Source organism: Erigeron canadensis, chromosome 1 (assembly GCF_010389155.1).
Source record: "Erigeron canadensis isolate Cc75 chromosome 1, C_canadensis_v1, whole genome shotgun sequence".
NCBI lineage: Eukaryota > Viridiplantae > Streptophyta > Magnoliopsida > Asterales > Asteraceae > Erigeron > Erigeron canadensis.
In genome coordinates this window covers 8,776,173-8,794,288 of record NC_057761.1, presented here as the reverse complement: position 1 = coordinate 8,794,288, position 18,116 = coordinate 8,776,173, and the positions used below count along the sequence as shown (strand labels likewise).

The window sequence follows — 18,116 nt, the reverse complement described above, 5'->3', positions numbered from 1 at the left end:
TACGCGTATGCACGTTATCTTAGCATTAGCGTTGGATATATATTGCTAGAGTTCCCCATTTCTATATAAATGATAATCTCAAATAATTTAATTAATAATAATAATTAGAAACATATTTTGATTAGAACTCATATAAATATATCTTTTTCAAAATTATATATATTAAATTTATTGGGAAAGTTTATTATTATCTTTTTCAAAATTATACTCCCTCCGTCCCAATTTAAATGTCCACGTTTGACTGTCCAAGTCAATCTTTCACGACTTTGACCATTAATATTATTATTTTTTTTATAATACTTAGCGAAAGTTATATCGTTATAAAATATATTTAAACCTAACTCATTCATATATATTACATCAAATATTACATAACATAAATAGAAATCTAGACGGTCAAAGTTAAACAAGAAAGACCCAAAATGTCGAACTATGATATTTAAATTGAGACAGAGAGAGTAATAATTAGAAACATATTTTGATTAGAATCATATAAATATATGTTTTTCAAAATTATATATATTAAATAGATGACCAAAACTTAATAGTCTAGCTTCTATAAACTTTTGAGAATTTTACTACATAATAAACATTTTTTTAGTTAACACTACATAATAAAGCAAAAAAAAAAAAAAAAACCCGAAAACCGATCCAAACCGAACCGAATCAAAACCGAATCCAATGGTTTCTAGTTTTTCAAAAACCGAAAGTTTCTGTTTGGTTTTCGGTTTTGGGCCAAAACCGACTCAATCTTACCCCTAGTACTAATTATGTGGTACAAATAAATAAAAGATATATTTATCGCTTCTTCTTTTTTGATACAGTATATTTTAGTTAATTTTTGAAGCATTGAACGATTCAATTTCAAAAAGATACACATACACGGACCTAGCTTGGGACTCGAATTTAATAAGTTTAGGGAAGTGATATATTCACAACAAATATTTACCATTTACAATAAATACAGATATTTACTGCACAATGTACAACCGTCTGAAGTAGACAATCGTTGTAGATGACAAATTTGAGTTGTGAATATATCATTTCCCATAAGTTTATACTGATGAGCTCTTGTAACAATACAATGATTTGATGGAGTTTATATTGTGGCCACCATCAATTAACATCAATATTTCATGTCGTGGGCCTAAATAAGTCGAAATGATTCAATATTCATATGCGAATTCCCATTACATATAAGGATCAAAAAGAATATAGTGGATAGAAAATGAAGGGACATAATTGATGATCTAAAAGGACCAAGACGAGAATAAACTTTTTTTCAATGACAATTATCTTTATCTTTATTCCAAAAGCCTTTTCTTAAATTAAACTATTCTATTTTTGAAATATCATATTTGCCTTTAACATTTTATATTTATCTAAATCTATATCTATAACCTATATTATCTATATAAACAAATTACCCCCTCCAAAATTTAACACTCTACCTTTAAAATTTCTAATTTACCCTTTTAATATATACTCCCATCAATCTATACTTTATTACTAAAACTCCAAAAATACCCTTAAAAGAAAAAAACTTATGCGTGTCCCTTCTCTTCTCTGAAGTTGCTCACATAGTATACCCAGAAAACACACATGCGGTCATGCGTTACTAAATAATCAATCAACATAAAAACCATTTACTCTAAAACAACAACGGCGGTTTGCACTTTCAATCGGAATAAAAAACACTTGAGTCGAATCATACATTCATATAATAACACGGTACCGCTATTTAACCAACGTTTTTTTCCTAAGCCCCGCCACATCGCGCGGGTACAAAACTAGTACCTAATAAAGCAAATGCTCATCCATTTGAATTAGGTTTCATTAGCGAAACATTTATACTTTTAGATTAATAACCACATTGTTACCGCTACCATTGTCACCACTATCTGTCACCGCCACTGTCGACGTATTGCGCGAGTATCTCTCGTAATAAAGACATACATATAGTTTTTTTTTGTGTTTGAAGTTCATTGGTTTTACTTGATACCATGAACCAATTTCCGGAGCCATTTATCTTCGGTAAACAATCAAAACTCCTATAGTTTACACCCTTAAAATTCAAGGTATATCCCCAATGTTAGCTAAAGACAAAAGACATGCAACATAGAAACGAATGTCATATATCGATAAGAGAAATAATACTAGTATCACTATTTTTGATTAACTAATTATCACAACTAGAAAATTTTGAACCCGCGTTGCGGGGTCTCAATTCCCTTGTTGAAACGGTTCGTTATTTTAGTATATATGCTATGAATTTTTGACCGCTTAATTAGAAATAATTTTGTCATTAATATGTTTGTTTAAAAATATGCATGAAACCAAATCGTAACCCGTAGTAGAAACCCGAACGACATGTGATATGACAAAAATATCAATATGTTAATTTAAAATTTAAACGGATGCTATATAGCAAAATGCAAGTAGTGGTACGGGGTGTATCACAATAAGGTTGAATGACAAATAAAAAGTGTGAAAAAAACAAAAGAAGTAACCCGTAATAAAAAAATCCTAAAAGAAAAAACAAAACTAAAAAAACATAAAAAAAAAAAGACGTGACAAATCCGAACAGGATGCAATGTAGCAAAATCCAAACTATAAGAAACGTATGATGTGTTACTTTATAACCGATGCCACGTGTCAAGTTTTAATAAGCATGATTACTATTGATAACCATGCAAAAAAAAACCGAAAGAAAAAACTCCAAATGGGATCCGTAATGTCAGAATCTAAATAGTGATGCGGGGTATATGATGAACCAATAAAAGAGATCATATAAGGAAAAAAAAGATATCAAAAAACCAAGAAAAACCGAAAGATAAATAACTTTAACGAAAATAGAAATAACAAAGGGAAAAAAAATATTGAGTAAAAGTTTTCAATATATTAATTCATAACACAAAAGCCAAAAAACTATGATGAACACCAAGAAGAAACCCCAATCGGGATCCAAAATGGCAAAATCTAAATAGTGATGTGGGGTATACGATGAACCAATAGAAAGAAAACACAAAAGCAAAAAAACTATGTAATAAACCAACAAAAACCGAAAGAAAAATAACCTTAACGGGATCCGATATGGCAAAATCTGAAAAAACGCGGGGTATAGGTAGACCAATAGAAAGAAAACACAAAAGCAAAAAAAACTATGTAGGAAACCAAGAAAAACGGAACGAAAAATAACCTTAACGGAATCCGATATGGCAAAATCGGGGAAAAAACGCGAAGTACAGGTGGACCAACCAAGAAGCGCCACGTGGCACGTTACTGTTCATAGACATTGTGATTAATGAGATTACAATGTCCAACATACTGTATAATATATAATGTTTATATGTGGTAAATTTATCATTGGGATAAGTGCCTAGAAATGTAACTAAGTATGGTCAAATGTCTATTGTAGGAACCAACTATCAGTTTTGGATATTGTATGGAAGTAACTTGGTAGAAGAGTAAAATATTAAAAAGTGACCTGTTCCATCATCAGCGGGAAAATACTTAAGTGCATGAGTATGGTCAAATGTCTATTGTAGGAATCAACTATCAGTTTTAGATATTGTATGGAAGTAACTTGGTAAAAGTGTCTAAAACATTAAAAAGTGACTTGTTCCATCATTAGCCGGTAATTAAATATTCTATTTCTTTTTAATTATTTCCGACGTGGAATATGTGAGCTGGTGGCGATTGAACTTGTAATCTCGTACTCCTGTATTTGATAACTGTAAGAATCGGGTCTATTTGCTTTCCTTTACACAACTCAACAATTTTGAATTGCCTTCTATTCCGCCTCTCTCGTAGCAAATATACACAAGCAGCAATACAACAATACTTATTTTATATATAATACCCCTTTATTCATCTTGCATTCCTATATAATGAACCAAGCTATCACATTTTATTAATTGTTAGGAGTATTCAAGAGATGACACTTACTTTTAACAGCCTTCCCAAAGATACTTAGTATCTGCGGTCAAAGAATATACGAGGAATTGAATCTTGCATATTCTGACATAGAAAGCAATTGCAATAAAATTTAAAAAATTGAAAAAATGAAAAATTAGGGTTTTTGGTTTTCCCCCTTTCTATATCTGCTACAAAACATGAATTACTTGTAGATAAATGAAAGACATACCTTGATATAGCAGTGGAAGAGTTAAATAGACATCGATCGAAGACGAATTTTGAATTTCGTATATATGTTGTATGTGTGGATTTGGTTTGGAATTGTCGTGTATGTGTAAAAGTGTGTGTGTGTGTGTGTGTATAAAAGTGTGTGAAATGAGAAACTAATCCAACGTTTGGTTTTATATGTAAGTTAGTTTTTGTTGTTATTTGTCAACTCACATATTCCACGTCGGAAATAGTTAAAAGAAAATAGAGTATTTACCGGCTAATGATGGAACAAGTCACTTTTTAATGTTTTAGACTCTTTTACCAAGTTACTTTTATACAATATCCAAAACTGATAGTTGGTTCCTACAATAGACAATTGATCATACTTAGTTACATTTTGGGGCACTTATCCCTTTATCATTTGTTGTGATACGGATATATCACTTCCCTAATGATAACTAGGGCCCATGTCTCATTAATAGAACCAAATCAGGGGAGGCTTAAAGGCTGTGTAAATCCGATTTTCGGTCAAGGCATAACTTTTAAGGGGTATAATTTTGTAAATATTTTATGTATATGTTATGTATAAGATGTTATAAAAATGTCTTATTTACGATCAACAATGTTCTAAGTAACTATTAGGAGAGCTTCACGAATCATCAGGTAATAAGTAACTATTATGGTATGTAATTCTAAAATTATGATCAACAACCAATTTATAAAATAAAGTTGTTTATGTATTTGAATTCGGTTAAATTAGGGGCATTATTTTCTTGGTTTAGCCAGGATGTTTGAATTCTCAGCACTGAACCAAATCAATGGTAGAGCTATAATGGATCGGTCATGCTTTTTAAACTATCATTTTTAAATACAATGCTACGTGATTATATTACTTATTTTTAAGCAAACGATCTATGTTTAAACCTATCATACATGACGCGTCTATTGTTGCCAAAATTGTTAAACATGTTTGAAAACTTTTGTTACCTTTTAAAATAAATTTTACAAATGCATGCTGACATATGATATGCTCTAAAGATTTTAAATCTTTTTTTTAACTTAACTTGTTACATATAGTGAAATCTCTATAAATTAATAGTGTTTGGGGTTGAGATATTTTAATATTTTATTAATTACAAATTTATCTAGTGTTGATTTCCACCTGATTTCTTAAGTTTAGACTGAACAAATTATTAATTTTATCGAGGTATTAATTTATCGAGTATTAATTTAAAGAGGTTTGACTGTATGTAGTGTAATTTATTGCCCACCGGTTTTTTATGAAAGTTCTTGATATCGATGACCTTCATAAGTAGGAAAATGATGTAGCCTTTGTGGGAAAATGAGGTAGACTTTGTGAAAAAGTCATCCAAGATGGTGGTTAACATGGATAATGAGGACTTTGATTTACGAAGAGATGAAGACATTGTTAAAGGTAATTTAGATCAAAATCAAATGTGAATTTACATAACATATACATGTGTTTTATTACTTTGTGTTCATATGTCATATCTGTTGGAATGGAAGAAGAATTTCAAAATATTATTCAAATGGATTGAAAATGTGATTTTGATATTGTTGTATGTGTTTTGGATGGTTTTTTTTTTCTTGGTCATGTCTGATTCATTTTTCTATTTATGGAATGTAGAATGTCTTGCAATGTAATTCAAACATGAGCATGTTAATCTACACAGAAGTAGAAAACATGAGCAGATTAATTTTTTTGATAGTTGCGTTTAATGGTTATCAAACATTAACGGGTTGATTTTTGTGTTTCAATCTACTTTTGGAATTGCTAATTAATTTTTTGGAACAGCAGAGGTTGTGGCCACGTTTTTTGTTACAACGCCAACCCTTACATTACATAGCATGTTTATGTTTAAGCCTAGGAGTCATGTAAGCCCATAAAAAAATAAGCCCACAACAATTTGCAAAAGAAAACAATATATCAGGCCTAGCTGGTTAGAACTGAACCCGGCCCAGTTTAGACCGGTCCAAACCAAACACGGCCGACTTCTAAACGGGCCTGACTCCGGTTTTCAGTTTCTTGATTGTCCCATGTTTGACTCGTGCTCATCCCTAGTCGGCTAGTCATAAACTCATAATATTTCATACTTCAACTTCTTTCCCTATACTCATATCTAGTAGTCCTAATACCCATATAATGTACGTTAGCTATGGGGATTGTCTCATAAAGAAATTCAAATATACCTAGTTCATACATGGTTCGTGAGTATGAGATAAATTGTGGTTAAAGTAAATCGATGATTCAAGCTAAGTTATAATAAACAACAATGATAAATATAATATATGTTTTGCTAAAGTCTTGGATTTACATTAAATTTTTACATTCACATCAAAATCAGAACGTGTGGATGACGACAAATCCCTGTGATTTCAGATCATAAAATCAAAATTTTAAAGTTTTCATGTTAATAACATATTATAAGTAATATAAATAGGGCTAATCATCCCTGCTGTTGACTGCAAAGATGTTAGCTACAGTTAACATAAAAATTAAGGGGAGATCTTGTATAATTTATAAACTAAAATGGTTAAAGTGTAAATTGTTTTTAAAATTTGTTCTTCCATGGTTGCTGTTTAGCTGCAGTTGACTACGAAAATTATTTTCCCATATAAGTAATAGGAGTAGAAGAATTAAGAAAAAAAAAAAATTTGATTTTTTTAATAAAAAAACGATCAATCAAATAAGGTTATAATGTGTTTTGTATATATAAACAAAAAGTAAAAGTTTAATTATAAGTCTAATAAGAAAATTGAATCTATATACAACTAAAAAAACTAATTTAATAAAATAAATAAATTAAAAGGACACGTGTTATGACATCAATCAAGGATTAAAGGATTATATCACGTGTCATTTCAAAAACATCTCAATTATGTTATAGTTTATTAATAGATACTTTTGCATAAAAATTATCACACTCCCATTTTTAAAAATAGTTACAAAATAGTTACATATAGAATTACTAATTAACTTTATTAAACTCCCACTATGGAAAAAGTTTTTATAAAAAACCAAATTTATCCTTAATTAATTTATTTACACTCTAAACCTTCATTTTAATAATTAACCATTTAAGCCCTTATTAACTAAAAAAAATCACCATCACAATTACATCAAACTACACCACTACCACTGCCACCGCCACCACCACCACCACCACCAATAGTACTATCACCGACAACACAAGACCGCCTTCCCCACCACTGCCGCCGCATTGCATGGATACCATATTCGTATAAAAAAAAGTGAATATAATGTTATTACACATCTAAGTTAGATGAAAAACCCCACCCACACTTGGGTGAGTGAGAACACCATATTCACTCCTGACTCCCCCCTTGTATGGATAGGCTTGTGAGTTGTGACACATATATACTCCTGACTATTCAGACAATCTAAAAATCTAACTCCAACGAGGAATTTTTAGCCAAGAAACTGCTTTTAACAACAAATCATCCATATAGGTTTCTCCCCTCGGAGCTGAAACCATGAAAGCATGGTGGTGTTAGAAAAAAAAAGGTATTCTAGAAAAGCAAGTTACATGGCTCGAAAATATCAAGGGACGCCAATACAGTAATCTTTTTTGGGTAAAAAAGGATACCCCTGTTAATGTAGTAAATAATCTTTTAGTAAAACAATAATTACATACAACAGCTGACGTGAGATAGACCAGCATCGGTGTTTATGGGATAAAAGCAATTTGTAGTACTGTGCTTTCGTTGTGAGAAGTTAGAAATTGATATTTGACCTTAACGATCGGCATTGATGCCGCCAATGACACTATTTGATGAGCTAGCTTGTACAGTTCGAGATGACGAACACCCACTTGGGGAGTTCTCATCTGAAATGCTATTCTCAATCCTATGCAATTTCTTTGACTTTGATTGACCCGGTGAACCATCCTGCAGCATCATTTCATCATTTTACTATCTGGTTTAGGTGAAATAAAAAATATATGAAATTACATAGTAGAAGTGTGATTTGAAAGGAGGTAACTAACATTATATTGTGTTTGCTGCAAACTTTTATGGACAAGGTTATACTTCTCCCATTTATTTCCCTCACTGAAAGTGTTTCATTCTTGCATTTTCTTAAGTATGTTAATAAGTTATTTGGAAACAGAATAACTAATGATTTCCTATAACTTAAAAGTGCTTACAATTTTGAACCATTGTGCCTTGTACCTTGTTTGTAAAGAAACAAGATACATGCCCAAAAGGATCAGAACAGATAGAAAAACAAGCTTCAATTAGGTAAGAATAGCTAACAAATATCCCCATCTCCCAGCTGTAATGCTTCTTTCTTCTATATATGATTACTTAGTACTATTAACGTTAAGCATTCACTGTTATCTTTCGGCTTTTTATGCAATTTGAAAAGTTTGTTTAACTATGACTGCTGCTGGAGACATATACTAACTTTTTCCAAACATTAACTACGGTCAAAGATCAACATGTAATTTCGGACTCTCTAAAGAGATTGACTATTTCCATAGGTAGTGTTTGGTCTCATGTTGCATACAAAGCCATCATTTTCACATAGATGCTTAGGAATATAAACTACTTCAGAGTTCAAAAGAACACTGGAAACTGAAGTGCAAAAAACAGCCATTACATTGCAACTTTAGTCCAAAATGGGTATCCTTTCTTTCTTTCTGTCTTTCCTTTATCTGTTGTAATTTCTCATTAACAACGGTGGCTTTGTAATGGAAGACAAAGTAATTGTTTGAAAGGTCAAAGTCTCTAAAAAGTAGTGGCGGCAATTTAGATTATGTTATATCTCTAATGGGTTAAAAGGGTATATAAAAATTGTAAAAGTAGCTTTAAAGGGCATGGATCTAGAAGAGGAAAATCGCCCAAAGTCCGCTATATTATCTACAAAACTGTAAATTTTGGTAAGTAATGGGGTTTTAAGTCAACCTAACCCGACCAACAAGGTTGTAAATATCGCTTTTTGGTATCATCTCGGTAGACCACCGATAAGCGATATATCGAAGATATATCGGGGATATATCGGATTTATCATGGATATATCGGGAATATATGGTAGACCACCGATAATTGATATATCGGAGATATATCGGCCGAGATAACCGAGATTTACAACCATGCCAACCAGTGCAAAAACATTATTCATTTTGTCTTATTACCAAAGCCGCGATAACATTATCTACTTTGACTCAATACCCAACCCGCTTGACAGATCCATTTTGCAACCACTGGTTTAACAGCGCAAAACTAAACTTATCAGTAATGCTTTTAAAAAAGTGCAACAGCTAACCTGATCTCCCGTAGATCCCGGTGTCTTGAGCTCTAGTTCGGTAGCAACATCATTAGAATCCCCATCTTTTCCAGTTGCACTCTCTCCTTGCTCCGATGATCTGCTTCTAGAACCTTGTCTGCTGGAGACGTGGGACCTAGTAGTTGGCTGCACAACTGGAGACACGTATTGCATGGACGGAAAGAAAGTCGAACAAGGATTGGAAACAACCCCAGGATTTTGGCTTCCAAAAAAAGGGTATGGGGGTATGGATGGATGCATTGGAATAGATCCAGGTGTCATTGGAATAGTGCCAGGTGGCATCGGCATTTGCATTGGTACCGGGTAGGTGTATGAAGGGGGGTGCATTACAACTGACTGGTCCATATGACTCCATGGGTACATAGCCCGAGCCCTTTGTTGATATTGAAGGTTAAGGTTTTCAATATCTGATTTAAGAGATGCTTTCTCTTCTCGTAAGTCATGCTTCTCTTGGGTCAACTGCTACCAATTAAGGAAAATGAAAATGTTTTAGTAGTTGTAATACAGATTATGGTATTATATCTAATGGGTCAAACGGGTAAGATAAAATGAACAAAATAAGTAATAAGGAATCAGGTCAAAATCAAATGAATCAAAAGTCACCAGAAGTGTATTATTAATGTATAGAAGACCGAACCTCCTAAATCATCTTTATATCAAATATTAGACAATTACTAACATCATTTGATTCATGGAATCATAATTGACATGCCACTAATTTAAAATTACAATCGAACAGAAGTGCATGGATCAAACAACTTGACCTGTTTGGCCGATTGTAAAAGCACACTAATTTTGACTTTTTGCTGGACTTTTTCAGTCTACCGGTTATGCTGTTTCTATGTTTCAGCTTATTAGACTGCTAACCTGGCAACCTTAACACTTATTACTTTTTGTTGAAAAGATTTTCTATTTGCTGAAATTCAAACGCAATAAAAGCCCAAAACTAAACCAATTTAACAACAAAAAATCAAAATTAAATTAAGTTGCTGTAACAAATAAGAGCTGTTTCTATTTCCAATAATAAAAAACATTATTGCTATGAATCATAGTTGTCAAAAGCGACGGCGAACTTAAAGCGCAAAGACCCCAAATGGGGCGAAGGCGAGAGGCGCAAAAAAAGCGCACGCCCGGGAAAAAGAAGGCGCAGAAAATTATTAAGAAATATAAAATGTAATTATAGATAATTAAAAACTATAATAAAAGATAACAAATGTCATTCATAAAACATGAATTGAATTTTTATATATAAAAATAATATATTATTGAAAATATTAGACTACTATAAATATAATATATTTTTGAAATTATTATACTACAGATATAAATAAAAACAGATATAATAGATATAATAACATAATAATTAGTAGTAAAAAGTAGGCTTGTTTAATTTAACATTTTGGTGGTATTATAATACAAAGGGTCTTTTCAAAAAGCAACTTTTAGTCTTCAGTTGTCACTTTCTCTTTCTCTCTCTCTCTCCCCGTTTCAGAAAAAAAGACATTCTTTCTTTTATTACAGAAACCGGAATAATACTTCACCGGAAAACTAGAAAAGAAGAATCGAAGACAATTTTTGAAGGAAATGTGCAGGAAATATTAGATCTAGCCATGATTTGGCCGGATCTTTAATGATTTGGTCGAATCTTGACCCATTTGACGATTTTGACCGCCGCTCACCACCACAGTTGACCGTTGTTGACCGCCTTCTTTCATTGACGACTGGGCCTAGAGTTCCAGGCGCCGGAGGTCCGCCTCGCCAGCGCCTTGCGCCTAGGCGCAACAGGCGATCGCTTTTGACAACTATGCTATGAATAAACATCAACTGTTATCTTAGTCATTCTATTCTCATGGGAAATATATTGTTAATCTGGGTGAATGTTTGTGGATACTTGTCTTTCAAAAAAAATAATTTAATTACATACCACTAAAATTATCATTATGGTCACGTACTTGCATTATGCTACCAATCATAGTAATATGGTTATTATGTTAGCAATATAGTTTCATTTTTTACCCATTATAGCAATAGCTTAAGCTCATGTTGCTAGCTATGATTGTTAACAAAATGCAACAAATGCAGTATGTACTATTACTGAGAATTTTTGTAGTATGTCACTATAATAGATAAAGCAGGTAAATTATCTTAGTATTCTAAGCAATTACCATTAAAAAACAATATATATTACCTTAGTATTTTTACTTTGATTTAGAAATATTCTAAGCATTAAAAACACATTTTGGATAGTTTTCTATCTGATTTACCAATTTAGACAAGTTTTCTTAAGCTAAAACTGTTACGATCCCACATCAGCTAGGTATGGGATTGGTTGGTGGTTTATAAGCCTAAGTGTCCCCTCTTCCTTTGAGCTAGCTTCTGGGAGTGAATTCTACACCTAGCTTATGGCTTGATGTGAGCCTATTATGGGATGGGTTCGTATCATTTGGTATCAAAAACCTAACTAACCCATTAAAGATATAACATAACTCAATTGGCACGTCATAAGTAGATGGATCAAAATAGTCATACTAATCAGTTGAGATGTTTATAAACCCTGACTCTTGATTTCTTTTGAAAGTGTAGTTACCTCAGAAAACTAATATGATTGAAAAACCCAAACCTTATATTTTTTTTTAACTGCAAACCCACATGCAAATTCTGTCAGCCTAAAAAAATGAAGGATAAATGCCAAGTTACATGTATTTTGAATCACGAAACATAAATTTGTGAACATTGTTTAACTGATTCAAGTTTGCCCTTCAATCGTATATACTTCAAAATGAATCTTAATTGCACATACGAGTGTTTTAGGTAGGAAATCATCATAAAGATGATGAATTCGCTGGTTTTACTTGACGTAAGGAACTAAGGATTTCTTACCAAATAAGAATCATGCAAAATAAGACATGAAATGTGCTGAAAAAAACACCAGGGCCATCCTAATGTCACCAATACGGATATCACACAAGTAGGTGTGCAAAACAGGGATGGTGTCAGGCAGGTTGAGTAGCAGGTCAGCACAGGAAAATAGCCCGTGTCGGGCTGACCCGAAACGTTTTTCATGTATTAACTAAATAAGTAGTGTGTAGAATATGATTAAAATTTTCTATTTACTTATTTAGTTAACCCGATAGATTTACATGACCCAGGCTTTTAAATAAAAGATTTACATTGCCCAGATCAACCCATTAATACTTAAGCGGATTGAAACTGCAACCTCTACAAACACTAAACCTAAACCTAGTGAAACAAAAAGTTACCTCACGGGATTCTTCAGTGAGTGCTGTGTACTCAGATTTAAGTCTGCTGACTTGAGCAGTCAAATCATTTAGTATCTGGATTGTATCACCAAGTATAGTTGCTTTGTCAAATTTAGGTCTCTCAGGATCTGCAAAAAGTATTTTACTTTTAAGCATGAAACTTACCATATAGCCAAAAACATTAATAATGTTAGAACAATCTCTTTTCATTACAGAACTTGCACTTGAGATCACATCATTAGATATATAAATGAACTAGATTATAGATAAAACAGTATATTAAACTTGCTTTGCATTATGTAACAGCCCAATAGAGCTTTTCCATTCTTAAAAGGCGTAGCATGCAAGAAATACATTAGCATACCAAGTGTCTTTCCCAATTCAGTAAACTGCTCATTTAGACGATCTCTCCTTAACTTCTCACGGTCAGCCTTTTGAAGTTTTCTGTCTTTTGGTTCTGGCCCAGGCCTTTCAGAAACAACAAACAAATTAGGGACGAGAAAAGTAAGTAAACACAAAAGCACGTAGGTTGTTGAATTGAATCAAACGTCTACATCATCCGTAAGTAACAGAAATTTCCTATTTGGGAAAACAAACATGCAATTGTATATCCTTCTCCTTCCTCCCTCAAAAAGTTTTCACACTAAATTAACATCTGTCCATCAACATAGTCTTGAATAGAATGAACTTAAAGTCGCAATTCATGAGAAAAGCCTTGTTATTGATTAGAAGAATAAATAAATTATGATGATGACACATGTTGGACGCAGCTTCTTTTACACTTAGATGCATATATAATTATAGTACATCTATCAAGGTATAAATGTATAACACGCACGCACACATTGCATTAACCCAGGCTGGTCCAGTTTTGCCGGCCGGTTTCCTTGCTTAAACCACGGGCGGGAGTCGGGACCAAGTAATCCGGTTTTCAAATCCCTAAGCCGTCTAACTGGGATCCAACCCAGCCAAACCAACCCGACTGCCCCAGTTTGACCGTTTTATTCCGGTTTGATGTACACCGCTTTATCAAGGTACATGAAAAAAGGTGCATCAGACACATTTCATGTAATGCCCCCAAGTCTGAAAGCTACTAGAATATCCTCTCGGTTCAACAAAAACCCATGGTATAAGGATACTAGAAGCCCACTATTTTGAGCTTATAAGGACTTCAAACTTTTAATCTCATACCAATGTGAGACGGGTTGTTACATTTCAGCACAACAATCCTACCCTTTCCTACTATTTTTTCTCCATAAGAATAATACTCTTTTCTCCTAAACCGCATTTAACGAATCAACGTTGGCATAAATATTACTCCGATGTCTGAAACAATCTAGTTATGTATTAGTTTTCATTCCCCTGCTGCAGCAAAACTGATTTTAAAACAAGTTGTAAATAATTTATCGAGACATGGAGACTTCAACTGCTAAAGTGAGTATCACATATTTCTTCATAATATATAAAAATGTGTAATTTGGGCATTTTATCTTATCTGCTGAAATCAGTAGTTCCTGATATAATTAGGTATTTTGTTTTACATAACTGAACAATAACAGGTAACAAGATATCTTGACAATTTCAATATCTACATAAACACACACAGATATATATATATATATATATATATATATATAAAGAGAGAGAGAGATTTGTAAATAGAAGTAACAGTGACTGATACCTAGAATCAGTGTTCTTGAATTGAAAAGCTGGAGATGAACCATCAAATTCATATTTATCTGAATTTGAATTTGAATTTGAATTTTGATGATGAGGAGGAGGCAATCGATTATCCATTTATTTATTATTAATTGAGAGTGTTATAATTTCTAGGGTTTATCTGTTATTTATCTGATGATCCAGCGAAAGACAGATAGATTGATAGATAGAGAATCTAACCGAACAAAAGCACACTGTAGATAACACACCCACAGAATTTGGATTCGGGTCGGGTTTTCCCCACCCAAACACCTTTTGGCCCTTTATTACTTTCCCTTTCATTTTTATTTAAAAAAAAAAAAAAGATAGATGCTCAAGATCAAAACACATCGATTGTGTTCTCAAAATATGTTATACGCTTTCTATTTGATATTCCCTTTCTATTTTACTTATTAAAGCAAATTCACTTTTAATTTTAAAAATTAAAGTTAATTTCTCAATATTGATTTTAAGTTTCACCAATAAACAGATTTTAATGTATGTTGTATATCATAGCTACGTTACATCAATAACTTTCACTATTCACCGGCGATACCACCACCAATCTCCGTCGCCACCACTGTTGCTACCGCCGTCACCACCCGTCACCGTCACCGCCATCGCCGACTCCGCTATTACATCACCGCCACCGCCACCACCTCCATCACCGTTGCAACGCGCGGGTACCGTCAGTACTGGCTTAACATATTTGGTGGCCTTAAACTGAAATTTTTTTGGGAGCTTTTTTAGTTTATAAAAAGAACATAATTGTCTTATATTCAGACCAAAAAACTTAAATTTTAAACATTTTTGAATGATTAGATTTAAAGTTACGGATTCAATTCAACATTAACAATCAAACAAATTTTTTTATATATCCTAAATCTTCTACAAACTAGTTTTTCAAGATTAAACAAATGTTTATCCAAAATTTTTCAACAAAATCAAAAAACGAAAGCAATCATAATAAAAATTAATTAGAAATTTAAGGGATATACTAAAAGAAATAGCTTATAAATCACATCATACTATATATAAAAGTCCCATAACTTTAAAACCAACATCAACGCTTTAATAAATCTTTTTCGTAACAAACCTCCTTATTTTAAGGTTCATAAACCAAAACTCTAAACATAAGTTAAAACTATCTAAGCCCAAGAAATAAAAATTTTGGGGGCTTATAAGAATATAAAGGCCTCAAGCCACTGCTTAGCTTACTACACCTATTGAGCCGGCCATGAGTACCGTTCTCGTTATTTTATTATAAACACGTACTTCTTTCAACACATTACTTACTATAATAAAGCAATTGAATGTGAATAGTAATTTTTGTCTTTATCTGAATTTATGGCATAAATAAAACAAATGTAAAATATAAATAAAAGCTTAGTATTGGTTGAGTGGTAAAGACCTTGACTTTTATACAAGGAGGTCCTTGGTTCAACCCCTCCCCTTTAAGTTTTTTAGGAAACGGCCTAAATCGTCCTTATGGTTTACCCTAATAATCAAGTTTCATCCTTATCTATTTGAAATGACACTGGCAGTCCTTCTGGGGAAGATAAAGATCACATTCAGTCCTTTATGCAAACGGACGTTTTCTCTCATCCGTTAATTTATGCACCAGATATCCACGTGAGGGCATTTATGTCTTTTCCTACATGTAAGGACCATTAATGATGCTTTTTATTTTCTTCTTTCTTTTCTACCTACAACTATAAAATTATACTTACATATAAACTATACATCTTTTCACTATATAAGCACTATCAGATATAGATCTTAAAAAATTCACTACTAAAACACAAATCATTGATTTAGAAATCGCAGACCATACAAACACCATCTTATACAAACAAACACATTAAATGATCAATTCATGATTTCATGTATAATATATATCTATATCAATTCAGGTATATACACCACAATTCATGGTATTGACTACCATGACTTCTGATAGATAATCATCTATATCTATCATATTTTCAATCTCAAAAACCTTCAAAATGAAAATTAAAAATCAAAACTCCCTCTATATATTTAGTTTTTATATATATATATATATCACATACATATGCACAAAGTTATGGGAACGAAAATATGGGATGATTCTCACTTATTTTGAATCGATGAGCAGATGATATACAAGTTAGGAATGATACCAAATTGCAAATCAAAGTGAAACCACATAAGTACACAACCCACCCAACAACCACCACCGTCGAAGCTTAGTAAACCACCACCACCACAAGCTGTTATTTTGCAATGGTGGTTGGATCTCGTGGTGGCCAGATCTGGATGTAGTGACAGGTTGTTTGCGATGGTGGCTGGATCTCGTGGTGGCCAGATTCAGATGGTAGTGATAGATTCAGATGATAGTGATAGGTTGTTTGTGGTGGTGGTCGGTTGGTGGCTGGATCTTGTGGTGGCCAGAACAGAACTTCATGGTGGTGGCCGGTTGTTTGCGGTGGTGGCTGGAACTTGTATGTATGTGGCTGATTAAAAACTTTTTAGATGAATATATGTATGTATGTATGTACTAGGCTGGGCAAGGTTGGACGGAATCGCGATTTAGGGTTTCTGGCCGGAATTGAGATTTAGGGTTTCTGGCCGTAAATCATGATTTAGGGTTTCTTGGCGACTGTTTGGGTTTGATAATGAACTTCTATAGCCCACCACCACCGTCGACTATTACTTTCTTCTTTTGGCCCGATTTTTAGTTCATTGTTTGGGTTTGATTGAATCGGATTTTGGCCGGAAAATTACTACAAAGTGGCCGACTGTGGTGATGTTGTATTACCATTCTTTTACTATCAAGTTAAATATAATACTTGTAGCATTGTTATATATGTATATTAATATATTATTTTATATAATTTTTATATGTGTGTTCGGTGGTGGTTAGGGCGGGGTGTTTGGTGGTGGTTGATATTATCAATGTATGTTTAAAGAAGGCAAAGAAGGAAGAAAGAACAAAAATCTGGAAAAAAAATGATCACAAAAATCTGGAAAAAAAATGATCACTAATGGTCCTTTATAGGTGGGAAAGACACAAATGCCCTCACATGGAAAACACGTGAGGGAGTTGACGAATTGGAGAAAACGTCCATTTGCATAAAGGACTGAACTTGATCCTTATCTTTCCCAAAAGGATGGCCAGTGTCATTTCAGATAGTTAAGGATGAAACTTGATTATAAGGGTAAACCACAAGGACGATTTGGGTGTCGTTTGCTCAATTTATTATTTCTTTTCAAAATTTACAACTTTAACCCAAAATACTTTCATATATAACCCTGAAATTTCATATCTAACTATATTGATATACATACTTTAATAAAATTTTCATATATAACCTTGAAACTCTATATTAGAACATATTGATACATGTATATTGATATGTCGTATTTTATGCCTATTTCCCATAGCTTAAAGTGTCATTTAGTGAGGATTACGAGTCATTTTCGTATACATTTGGTGCGTTTATGGTATTTGTGAGTGTTTCAGGTGGAAAACAAGTGCCAAAGCGATATTTTGCAGAAAACAGAGTTTCTGGAGCAAAATGGGTGTTTACGGATGTTTCATGTGGCTCGTAGGTAAAGAATCGAAGAAAGTCAAGACTGGTCAAAAGTCAATGCTGGTCAACCTAAGAGTGCGTCGCCGTTTTGTTTGTCATGGAAACAAGTGCTTTGCAGTTCAGTCA

General features: G+C 32.9%; 1 protein-coding gene across 1 annotated transcript; it reads right to left on the bottom strand.

Annotated features, from left to right (window-relative positions):
• Positions 1–7,717: 7,717 nt before the first annotated feature.
• LOC122579328 (transcription factor bHLH121) lies at positions 7,718–14,584 on the bottom strand. Its single transcript, XM_043751485.1, has 5 exons — positions 14,399–14,584; positions 13,082–13,185; positions 12,718–12,845; positions 9,437–9,916; positions 7,718–8,058 (listed from the first exon to the last, which is right to left on the bottom strand). The coding sequence occupies exons 1-5, from the start codon at positions 14,512–14,514 to the stop codon at positions 7,906–7,908; spliced, it is 981 nt and encodes a 326-aa protein (XP_043607420.1). The 5' UTR covers positions 14,515–14,584; the 3' UTR covers positions 7,718–7,905.
• Between the last annotated feature and the right edge of the window lie 3,532 nt (positions 14,585–18,116).